Source organism: Odontesthes bonariensis, chromosome 9 (assembly GCF_027942865.1).
Source record: "Odontesthes bonariensis isolate fOdoBon6 chromosome 9, fOdoBon6.hap1, whole genome shotgun sequence".
In the NCBI taxonomy this organism is placed as follows: Eukaryota; Metazoa; Chordata; class Actinopteri; order Atheriniformes; family Atherinopsidae; genus Odontesthes; species Odontesthes bonariensis.
The window spans coordinates 25,260,353-25,272,646 of record NC_134514.1 but is presented as its reverse complement, the minus strand read 5'-3'; the positions used below and the strand labels follow the sequence as shown (position 1 = coordinate 25,272,646).

The 12,294-nt window shown below is 41.5% G+C and overlaps 1 protein-coding gene across 11 annotated transcripts in view; it reads left to right on the top strand.

Annotated features, from left to right (window-relative positions):
- The window catches only part of gramd1bb (GRAM domain containing 1Bb), a 143,515-nt gene that overhangs the window by 64,632 nt on the left and 66,589 nt on the right, over window positions 1–12,294 (top strand). For 8 of the 11 annotated variants that reach the window (XM_075473821.1, XM_075473822.1, XM_075473816.1 and 5 more), the window contains exon 4: window positions 1–27. The exons of the other annotated variants lie outside the window; for them this stretch is intronic. In XM_075473821.1, coding sequence (XP_075329936.1) covers window positions 1–27 — 27 coding nt within the window. The remainder of the gene's footprint in view (window positions 28–12,294) is intronic. 11 annotated transcript variants of the gene reach the window in all.

The following is a 12,294-nucleotide window of genomic DNA, read 5'->3' as shown; positions in this document are numbered from 1 at the left end:
GTCTGACAGTGCAGCGGACAAAATCAGGTAAGCCTGCTTTCCGACCACTCCTGTTTTACCCACATAGGTGTGGGCATGCACCCATGCTAGTGATCGTATGCATACAGTACAGGGTACAGTGGGATGGCCTTGTTGTCACCCCATTTGCCCCGGCCCGCCCACCCTGCATGTGACACAGATTCGTGGCTTTGTCCGCCCAACTAAGGTGTTTGAATACGCTTTACATTTGGAGAGACCAGCAGTGAATACAGTTGCAAGCCATGGAATGCCTTTGTTTGCTTTTATTGGACAAACAACATCAGACACAAACAGGGCTTTGTGAGTTGGACACCATTGTGGAGCTTTTGGTCCGTTAGTTAGCCAGCCAGCGGCAGGTCAGCACTGTGGATGCACACCGTGGGCACAGGCACTTCTTTCTTCGGGAAGTGAAAGCTGGGCTGTCACAAGAGACTCGGCACCAGTCCTTGAGCAAAAAGGCTCCAGCATAAGCGGGAAGGGTGAGTGTGATCAGCAGTGACGTGAGCCTTTCAATGCACCACATGTGAAGTGCTGGAGCACGGACTTGGCTGTGTCTGAATAGCTGTTCCTCTGGGATCAACTTTGTGGGAGAGAAGTTGACAATCCATAAGAGTCTGTATATGACATACATGCATAATTCGCAAAACATATAGGACAGGTTTCTAATTTTATATTTCCCTCCATGTTGCATCACCTTCATCCTAATTTCAAATGCTTTGTTTCCTCCACTTGCATTTGCTTACATCTCATCTCTTGGCGCTGTGTGAGAGTGAATGAGGGTTTTTCAGCCTTTGGACCTGCAGATTTGCGTCCTGTTGCTTCATGCGAGAAGTGCTATTTGGCCATCACCATGAAGACTGTTTGCTTTGTGAGTGCTAATTTTGTCTTGCACATTTTCTCTGAGCTGAATGAACTCTGTCAGTCTGGTGTATTTGTTTATGCGTGAGTGTGTGCGTGGGCTGTGGTATGTGTGTGTCTGGTCTGGTATGCTTTAAGTGGTCAGTCATGCAAGTTGGGTGACTAGCACACCGGTCTAGTATTAAACCACTAGGAGTCTCTGTACTCCAGTATTTGGTACAATGTCTGTCAATGCAATGTAGTTGTTTGCTGTCATGTTGGGTTTTGGAGGCATTTTCTCTACTTGCATACCTCAGCATTTCTTTACTAATTGCACTGTTGCATTTGGCTTTGGGGGAAAAAACAACAGAGGTGTAGTCAGATCCGTGCTGTGTAACTACTGAGAGAAAAGCAGGGAGAAATTTGGATGGATGTATGTTCATTTGTTGCAAAACACACTTGGTTTCAAGATTTTTAAAAGCTTATTTTAGTCAGCACCCTTGCTGTTATTTTATCTGATAAATCAAATCACATCATGGATATATGGATAATACATGAACATGATGGGAAAAATCACTAAATGTGCTTTGGCATTATTCTGTTGAAATACACAAGAAAAAGAAATTGGCAGCATGTGTTGCTCCTGACCTTTGTGAACTTGGGCCCAGAGAAGGCTGAAATGTTCCTGCATCTTGACGGCGCTGATGTTCTGCAGCTCTTTTGAAACGTTTTCGGTGTTCCTTCTTTCTTAGGGGCCTTGCACATCAAAGTGACAATCGGCCATCGGGCATACGTGGAGCGTCGGGAAATGTCCATCTCTCCTGTATTTTTGTTGTGCGCACTCTGTCGCCGTTTTCGGATTCCCCCTTTTTTCTCTGACTGGCTGTTCGGCATATGGAATGAGTGCATGAGAAGCGAGTTAGCGGTGATGGTAGAAGGCAACACTGCTCACAACAATGTGGCTATGTGGAGTGAAGAAACCAGAGACCTGCTGATCATCATGCAAAACCAGCTACATGACCAAAAAACACATGCTAATATGTTTTCTTTAACGTACATGGTCTTCTGATTTCCCCTTGTTGTATAACTTACGTACCACCACCCCACTCTGCATTGACAGTTATTGCACGTCCTGGCCAGAAGTTGGAAGATTTGTCTTTGCTGCGTGTTCATGTTCCATTTTGTTTGATCAGACGGTGGCGACGTGACGAAATCCAACATAAAGCCATTTATTGCCGATGGTTCTTCACGTTGATTTGCTGTAGTAGAGCTCTTATAACTGTGGTGTAGTGTTTGTCTGTTGATCAGTGCAGAGTTGCACAGAAGTACTAAAGGTACCTTCCTGCATGGTTGTGCAAAGGCATATTTGTTTTTTAGGCAACAATATGATGTAGACGGTGTTGAATTTCTCTGGCTATGACTATTAAAAGGCCTATGGCTCAGCAGCGATGTGCAACTCGGACGTCTTATTTCATGTTTATTTATCCAGTCAATCAGTACGATCTGCAAAAATATCCGTTGATCAGCCATGAAAATACGACCAAACTTGCAGAGGGGCGACCAGGAGGCTTGATCAAAACTGTGAATACTAAACTTATTTTTTATCCTGTTGTCCTCACCACTACAGTAGTCCATTTGTAGGCTAATTGCAGTAAAGTGGGCTACTTTAGGGCAGAAGTCTGCAATGTCTTTGTTTATAGACTGTGTGTTTGAGACAGAGAGGACAGGAGAAAGTAGCAGTCGGACTCGTAATCCCAGTCTGTTGAATGCAGCACAGGATATACCTGCAGCTGAAAAAAGTTGGTCGAGAGTTGGGCAAACACATGTTTAAAGGTTTCGATTTTTTTTCGAGTATATCCTTCAGTTTGAATTACATTTTGTGTTCAGGAATTGTGACGAGGGGGAAGTGGGTTTCTGGGATGATGACGATCCCTGTGATGGCACATATAGCTTTGTTTACTGTGATATAACAGCGATGCGCATGAGAAGTTAGAGAGCTGTGAACACACACACTAGTAAAAAATTGATTTTAAAATGAACTTACTGTAGGATTCAATTTAATCATATGTAAGATATGACACGAGGAAGATTGCACTTTGATTTCTGAAAAAGTAGGGTAAAAGTTAAACTCCAAGAGTATAGTATTTTCTTTCTTTTTTTTTCATGAAAAAGAAGGAACGTTAAGCCGTTAAAGTATTGGGCTATTTTACAGTGTTGGTAAGAATAGTAGTACTCTCCCCTTATAACACATATCCAGTAACATTGAAATACGGCCAGCATCATGTCACCCCTGAGCGTGATTCCAAATCCTGCATATATAAAGCCGAACCTGTGCATATCCAGGATTTAACCCGTTTACTCTCCAACACTGGCGTTGTACAGTTCCCACATGTGGTCGAGCCCTTTACTTTGTCCTGTTCTCTGCAAAGAAGGGTTTTAACTTAATTTTGTGGATGCAGTAATGATCTCTGTTCACCGACAGTGGTTATCAGAGCTGTTCTTGAGCCCATGAGGTGATTTCCACAACAGAACTGCAGTGTTACCTGAGGGCCCAGAGATCACAGCTGTTCATTTTTGTTTAATATCTTTCCACAGAATGCCAACATCTATAAAGGTGGCTCTTTTTGTTTCTGGGCTCTTTGTAACTCCCCTACTGTTTTTTTTTTTGTTTTTTTTAATAATGCATGTAAAAAAGCTCTCTGGCTTTATAAAAAGGACATGATGCAGAGAGCAGTTAGAAACTCTGCAGTTTGCTGGTTCGAAACAGGAGTTTGACTGAGCTGACTTTTTGCATAGAAAACCAAGTGACTGTGGATTTGAGTTGTGTGACGGTATTTGATCTGGTCTTCATACCGACTGTCAGAAGTGTGCTGCAGAGATTCTCCTAAACAGTCCTGCATTGTACTCTTTGCCTTTGTTCTAATGTCAGCATTGCTCTTCTGCCTTCTCAGTTGCGGGATTATTGATCATTGTCTGTGGTTTGAGACATTAGCCTCCTGTGATGGCAGATCAGCATAATATGATCATGCACTCAACTTTGTGCCGAAGCCTCATAAAAGCGGGGCTCAGACATATTAGATGAATGATACTCGGAAAAACGAGTCAAACGAGGATAAGTTGGTGCAGTCTAGTGGGATTCATACACTTTACTATCAAATATGTTTGACAAAAATGTCTTTAATATCTAGTATTTCCCGTGAACTTCTTAGTTTGTCCTGAGAAAAAACAAGAGGTATTAGTGTTTTTGAAAGCCAGTGCTGATTATTTTTGCTGTCGTAGTGATATGTGATTCCTTTGGCCAGTTGTGTCAAATGATCCGTGTACGTCAGCTCCACCTCAATTCTTATAAAGCACAAGGTAATATCGGCACATCTGAATAGCTACAAAAATACTGACGATAACGACGATCTTAATCGGTCTACTTCATTTTTATTGCTTTTTTTTGCACATTTGGCCAATTGACTTTGCTTGGGTTCTTGCATCAGTAAGCTGCTATGAGGTTATGACGTACCAGCTGTCTCTTCTCCATATTCAAGCGTGTATTTTTAGATGTTCATGCGGCCATTATATCGCTGATGTGGCTCTTTAAAGATGCTGCGATGCAGCGGTTAAGGACCGCGAATTCGTGCCTGCAGCATGTAGATAGGGAGACAGAGAAGGAGGAGAGACATAGAGAGCGAGGGGTAGCAGGGTGGGGGGGCTGATAAGGGAGTGGAGGAAAAGAGGTGAGGGACCACCCTCCTCGAACAGATCCCTTCTCAGGGAGCCTACCAAAGGAACCTTCCCACACACACACCATGACCAGCCAGCCAATCAGAGCGCTCACATCCTTGACCCATCCTCCCTCGTACAACTGCTCGTCCATGGTTCAGCAAAGCAGATGTGAGGTGAAACGGTTGGAAGCGAGCCCTGTGCGCCACCTGGACTGAAATCTGAAATATCATGTGTTCACAGTCGTGTGGAAAAGCAGCAATTTGACTACAGCTAGGTTTGCTGGCAAGGAAGATGGCTTCGGTCTAGTTTCTGCCAGGACGGCGCCGTCCGGTCAGCCTGCACGCCCTGTGCCTTCTGAGCAGGCATCAAGTGCTGTCTGTGTCACTCCTGCATGCAACCGATGTCAGAGCCATTATTTTTTCTTCCGACTGATATTGGATGTGCTGCACACGAGATCGCGACCAGAGGGATTTTCAGGCTCGGCGATGATGTTAAAATGTAATTTTACAGCAAGAGAGTGATTGAAGAGGGGCCATGAGAGCCAGGAGAGAGGCCAGGATGGTGTCAGCCTGTTCACCATGCACAAACATAAGGTCAGGTCTGATTTCTGTTACCTATCAATGAGTACAAACTGCAAAATAGCAGGCATGCTTGACAGATTAGGCGCATGGAATGAAAAGCAAGCTTAATGTGTTGTGATTAAAGTCTATATCCATATATATTTTATTGCAATATTTATGAAAGAATATCAATTTTCCTGCAAGATGTAGAATGCAAGATGGTTAAAAAGAAAATGGGATAATAACCAGTAAAAATGATATACTGTACAGCTTGTACTGTGTCTGCATATTACAGCATGTACCAGTGTTCTGTAATCACTTCCTGTATACTGTGAAATCCAATAGTGGTCCTATGGCACTTTTGATAATCCACCAGTGATTATCTACTGATTTACGGGTTAATGTGGCTCGCACTGACCAGATCACATGACACTTGCCTCTGGTATTGTCGCCCAGCTGTGCCCTGTTCTGTGTGACCTTTCCTGCTCGTCCATAGCAGCTTTTTAAATGCCAATTTATTTTTTTACCATTAAAGTTGCTTTAGTATTCAAATAATCAGACCACCCTTTTGCAACGTTTCTTTTTATGCATTTGTACATTCACGACGCTCTGTCACTGAGACTGTATGTTTTGTGTTTTCCAAAGTCTTCTTCTCTTTGTTATGCCAGTGTGATATCTGTCCATAAGATGTGATTAAAATCACGTTTTGCCTTATTCTTTTGCTTAGAAGAAAACGTGTCAAACGGATCAATTAACGCATCGATTGTCTATAATCTGATGAGGGCACGATGTGGTAGAATATTCCACTTCAGTCCACCTATCACACACATGCACATACACAATTGTGCAGAGGGGGATTTTCCAGCCGGCCTGTAAGTCTCCACTGTGATCTCTGCTCCCCTGGTCCATTAAAGGCAATTTGCTTAGATTTAGTGTGCCTGTCGAGGGGGATGCAGGGCAGGCCTAATACTGCTTTATGTTACATTCAGGTAACTGTCTCTAAGCTCTTAAATGAATCATGAAGGATTTTCGCAAAGGACTGAAGGGAAGTGCTTGTAGCGTGCAGATAAATCTTTATTGATTCATGTGTTCAGATATGAGACATTTTATTGGAGGGGTGGCGAAAGCATACTTCTGCCTTTCTCTAAAAAAAATCCTGCTGCCTCGCACCTTTTTGGTCATGGATGTATGAGCAGTTTCGTGCCATCCATAAAACAGATGCTTTTTTTTCCCACTCTGCACTATTAAATCAACTAAACGCGGAGGTTTTGGGGTTTAAACTGCAGTCTATTTAATGATTAATAACCACTTTAAACCACTTAAAGTAAGCATGTTGGTTGTGAAGTTTGGTAATGAAAAGGCTATAAGCAAAGCGGCTAAGGACAGCGGTGAGGCTGTCTTCACATTTCCGCGCTCCCAAACTGTTAGCTTGTTTTTGTGCAGGCAACAAAACAAATATTTGACCAGTTTTATTTCATCTCTGCTGGGCTTTAAGTCTTTAAAGTTTCAATGTTTTTTTTGTTGTTTTTTTATTAGCTTTTTACTTCTACAATGTATAATCTCATGTAATGTTTAATAGGACTGTCTGTGACGCGTTAAAATGCCAATGACAGCTGCATGTTTTTCTTACAGTACTTTGAAAGAACAACACAAATCATCCGTGTTTTGTGAATACTTTTATTGTAAAAGAATATGTGTACATGTACAAAAAAAAATGTAAGTCAAATAAAAGCGAACGTGGGTTGTGAGATTTTTGGACTTGAAAATTTTCTCAAAAATCAGCATCGAAAAAATATTTCAGCCTTGTGGGCTATTACTTTTGCAGAGTGTACTTATCATCTCCTCACAGAACGTTCCATGCTGCAATTGTTTTTTAGCTCGTTGAAACAGTAGTTCATCATTTTTCAAAGCCTCGAAACGTGAGTGTCAAAGGCAAAAATGAAATAATGCCGATTTAAAGGGATAATCCGGAGTAAAATGCACTTTAGATCAATTTACGGGATGTTGGGAGTACATACGTTGAGTTGACATCAAAATCATGTCATTCGGATGTGTTTTGAGAATTTCGATTTGACCGTTTTTAGCCAAAAGTCGTTAGCCTGGAAGTGAAGGGGGCAAATCATGTCACCGCTACAAAACGCTATTTTTATACCTCTTCTACAGCTCCAAACAACATAACACTTACGTGGTAGTGAGTAGAGGGTCCCTAAAGCCAAACCGAAGTGTCCCGAGGTCTTCATGTGGTCGGATATAGAGTCCAGAATGAATTTAATCAAGCCAGTACCTTTCCGGAAATGTGTCTGCTGCAGCTGCTGCTACAGACCGTGGTGAAGTTGGTTTGATATTGGTTTGAAAAAAAAAGTGAATATCTGTCGAATATCCAATATCAAACCAACTTCACCACGGTCTGTAGCGGCAGCTGCAGCAGACACATTTCCGGAAAGGTACTGGCTTGATTAAATTCATTTCGCCAAAATTCTAACGACTTTTGGCTAAAAACGGTCAAATCGAAATTCTCAAAACACATCCGAATGACATGATTTTGATGTCAACTCAACGTATGTACTCCCAACATCCCGTAAATTGATCTAAAGTGCATTTTACTCCGGATTATCCCTTTAAGCCATTATGACCTTAAGTTTCGTTTCATTTTTTTAACTCTCAACCTCTGAGGAAACTAGAAAAATACTCCTTGAACTTTTAAAACTTTCAGCTGTTATTACAGATGACTGACTTTGCCATCTTGTTTTATGGATGTGTTTTTCAAATTTCTGATAGTTCATGTGTCTTAACCAAGTTTATGCGATGTGTTGCTTCAATCCAGGCTTGAAGGGTAAAGGTACCCACATGTTGCATTATGCCATAGTGGATCCATCATGTTTTGTGCCTACATATCCCCTAGTTGTGCTAATTAGGAAAAACTTGAGTTGATTCAAACTGAAGAAAGACTTTTTGTAAGTGTTTCATAGCATTGAGAAGGAGTGGGAAAAAAAGATAAAAATGCTGCATCCCATGCTAAACCATAAAGCACCTCTTTAACGCTTAGTAATTACATGTAGAGACAAACAGGACGTTAGTTTTTCTGCACGTCAGCCTTTGAACGGATTAACTGAAATTGTCGCGGCCATTTTTTTTTCTTCATACTCGGACTTTATTTTCCAAAACACAGAAGAAAAAAACCCACAACATCTATCTTTTACTCGCTCTTTCCCAAAATCTTAGCTCGAGTGGCAAATGTAATCTCACACCCTGTATTTTGAGCCAGCTGTTGATGTCGCCGCCTGAAGAGGATTCATTAAGTACTCCTCTCGGTCGACAATCTGTCTGTCATTGGCACACCCACTTACTGCTTTTGTGAAAGGTCTTGTTTTCATGCTGGGTGGACATCTGCCTTACTGCAGTGTTACACAAGGAGATGTGCCATGCACATATGCTATTTAGGGGTGAAAAGAATCAGTATAAACTAAGTATAGATCTGTCTTTGTTTTGAGAGATTATTTTTCTGGTGCAGCTCTGTACACAGTTGTAGCTCAAAGCCAATAAATTGTCCACAATCCACTTAATTTAGTTTTTTTTTTTTTTTCTTTTTTAATGCTTGTGAAGATGGAGGTGGGGTGTTTGAGTTTTTTTATCTCACTTTTCAGAATATACTGTATCTGTGTGGGCTGCGTATTTGCAATCACAAGGTCTCCCGCGGCTCATAGCGCAATACACCGAAGTTCAGATCAGTGCCTCTGATAACACTTATTCTCTAAACCTTCACCTCATCATGCCAGCACTCTGCAGACTGGCACTCCCACCCTGATGTATGCGAGGATTAACCTGAAGGACGTATTTCTGAAGCACTTTTTCCACTAAACAATAAGGCTGACGATACATTTTTCCCAGGCCTGCTGACGTGCACCTGAACAGATGTGGTGCCAGGATGCAATAATAGGCGCTGCACAGCAGGCCGGCAGTGATTTACATTTGCGTTAAAATAGTTTGCCATCTTGGCTTGCTTTTTAAAAGCCAAACCGTCCGTGGCAACACTCTGACAGCAGCGCTAACCTCATGCCAGGATGGCACACTCGTGCCGAGGCTCCAAAATACAAATTATTACTGATTTCTTAATAAATTGATAGTGTTATTTTTAGATTTTTCCTTGAGGTCTACCTTGACAGCACAATTGTTAGATAGACACTGGATGTTTTGTTCAGAAAATGTCATAAAATGGCCAAAGATCCCCATCATAATTTCATAAAACCTACCGTTATGCATTTGGATGGATCAGTTAATACATCTCAGATCCTTACAAGAGTTTTAGGGGTGTGACGTCTGAACTCCATATTATAAATTACAAACTCTACCACAATTAAAGGGGTGTCTTTCAGGTTTTATAAATCAAGCTGTGTAATCTGTAATCTGTCCCCTCCATCACAAATGTTATCGATTTCCCTCCCGGCTGTTCCAAAGGCAGCATGGATTATTCATGCGCAGGCCTTCCTCTCTTCCTCGGCAGCCTACAGCTGAAAAAGAACAAACCCACCAGAGTAGACGTCACGTACCTACTGTGCGTTTGTTTGAACCCCATTAAACAGCAGCATACTGAAGGAATACCTAAATGACCTTTGGTTTGAGTAGGTGAGAAAATATATGTATATTTGTTCAAGTAAAATGTGATTACCTCACACACAGGCGTGGGATCTGTGGAAGGAGCTGCACAGCAGGATGAAACCTCTTTAGTGCTCCGAAGCTCAGTCAGGGGTGAAGGATTGGGAAGAAATTGCTCTGACTGGAGAGCCAAATGTATTATCAGGTGCCACATCAAAAATGAATTGATTGTATAGATGGAGGAGTGGTTGAGGGCTTCTGATCGCAGTGATTCATGGCACATGTGGGCGCTCTGTATTGAGTAGCTGGTGGCAGCAAAGTGAGAGGACTTCCCACCGCAAGCCCAGTGATCTGTCGACCTGCTTTTTTACATTCAAACACAAATGCGCAGAAGTTACACAAGCAGATCTGTGTGAAACACGAATCTCAAACGACTCCTGCTTTCGTTTTGGTCCTCTCGGAAGCAAACTTTGCATTCTCACCAACGACAAGGTCATCCCAACAAACTAAAGGAAACACGACACAAAAAGGTGTCATGAATAAAAGCTGTGACTGATTTTATTTATTTAATCTTTTTAAAAAGGAGTGTCATGCACCATTGTTATGATTGTTTTGCTTTTATTATTATTTTTTTTAGTCGATGGACTTCAGGAGCCTGCAGCAAATTTGGCATTGACGCATTTTTTATTCTGGTTCAGTTGTCACCAGGACAACGACATCGTGAACAAACACGCCAGAGATTCTACCAAAGCTTATCATTTACTTTTCTCTACCTTCACTGATAGGCCAAGCAAAAGAAGTGGAAGAAACTGATATGGAAACCTCAAAGGTAGGATATAACCCAACAAGCATAAAACACTTGTGTACATGATTTCATTAGAGCAAAGATAAAACAGCAGGCTGTAGTTCAAGCATCATTCATCTTCCAAGCAAAGTCCATCCAATTTGCTATGTTTTTAAACAGAAAGTAAATTCATCATCATAAGTTGTAAAAAAGCCCTGCTCATGGTTTCTCATCTATGAGAATACCATACTCATGGCAACCAATAGAGGGAGCTGTTCTGGCATGGCATGGCCCCCAGTGCGTTGAGCTGCCATTTGCCACAAGTGGGCCTCAGATTTCACTGCGAGGGGAGATCCAGGAGAAAAACTGCAGTAGTATTATTTACTAAAACGCAGTCAGCATTGTCCTCTGCAGGAGCACACCGGGGCAATGTGAAACTGGACTTTTTCTGGCTTCAAAATTACCCACAGGGCCTAAAATATAGCTACTGATAACCTTACTTAAAAGAAAAAAATAGTTTTTACAACATGACTGTACAGCTTAGATGGATATACACACTGTGAAGCTGTGTAAGGTCTGTGGTGCTGGATGATCTCTGTCATTCCTAACCCCGATGATACTCGGGGAAATGCTCGGAACGTTGTATGTTTTAGCAGTTTAGCCTCTGCTGCTGCTGCACTTTGATCATTCTTGCTTACCTGTCTGTTTTGACTCCTCCAACTTTATTGCACTGCATTAATTAATAAATCGCTGGATTAACTCCTCAAAGTTTTGGTTAGTTTAAAATAAGTAGCAATTAACTAGCAACAGGCACCAACATGTTTATACAGCTGAAAAGAAATGTCACGACTTGGATAAAAAGCAGAAAATGTCTCGCATTCTTCATGCAAAAGGAGTTTCTACAAAATTCTGAACAATATTAATCCTTTAGGTGTTAAAACCATCAGCAGGTGTACGTTCTGGACTACATTTAGCATAGAACGGTATGTCTCTGTTCTTTTTGTACCTGTCACGATAGCTACTTTTGCATCGACAATAAAAATTTTCCCAATAAAGATTACTGCTTTGAAGGCCATTATGCTGCTGCTTTGATCATAATGCTTCAATGATAATCTAGCAAAATTAACTTTTCATTCTTGAGAGTTTTCTGGCATCGAAATTGTAATTGATTAAACAGATATTAGGATGTGTTCAGTAAATACACAAATGAAATATAACCATACCAAAAAAAGAGATGGTTTGAATGGACTTTCAGACTTAGCTTTCTCTGAGTTGCGGACGTGTGTGTGTGTGTCTGTGTGTGTAGAAGCTCCTTTATTTCCTACCTGGTGCAACGATGAATCAGGAGCGCTGGAGAGAGGATGGAAGCAGTAGTGACAGAAATGACTCAGCATGTTTTTTTTTCCCTCTTCATTCAGCTTAGGCGCTGTAACATAACACATACAAAGTCTTGTTTTATAGTAATTAAAAACCCTGCCGGTTATTTCAGCATTGTTAAGGTACATTACAAGATAAGTCCATATTAGTTTCAGGTGCAGCGGATTTGGGCATATAGTTTTGTTACATGGGAACAGCTTACATGTTGCACACCTACTACATTTCACAAAGACCACTTGAAAATAAACGCGAGGTTGTTCTCTGGAAGGAATCTGCTGTATACGTTTCTGGCCCAAACACATTGAGCGAGTGATTGTGAGCACTGTCTCAGATGTTTATTCACCTTCCTGTACTGCAGCGGTGAAGAGGAGGGGAGTGTGTTACCTTTTTCCTTTTAGCACGCCTAGCCGA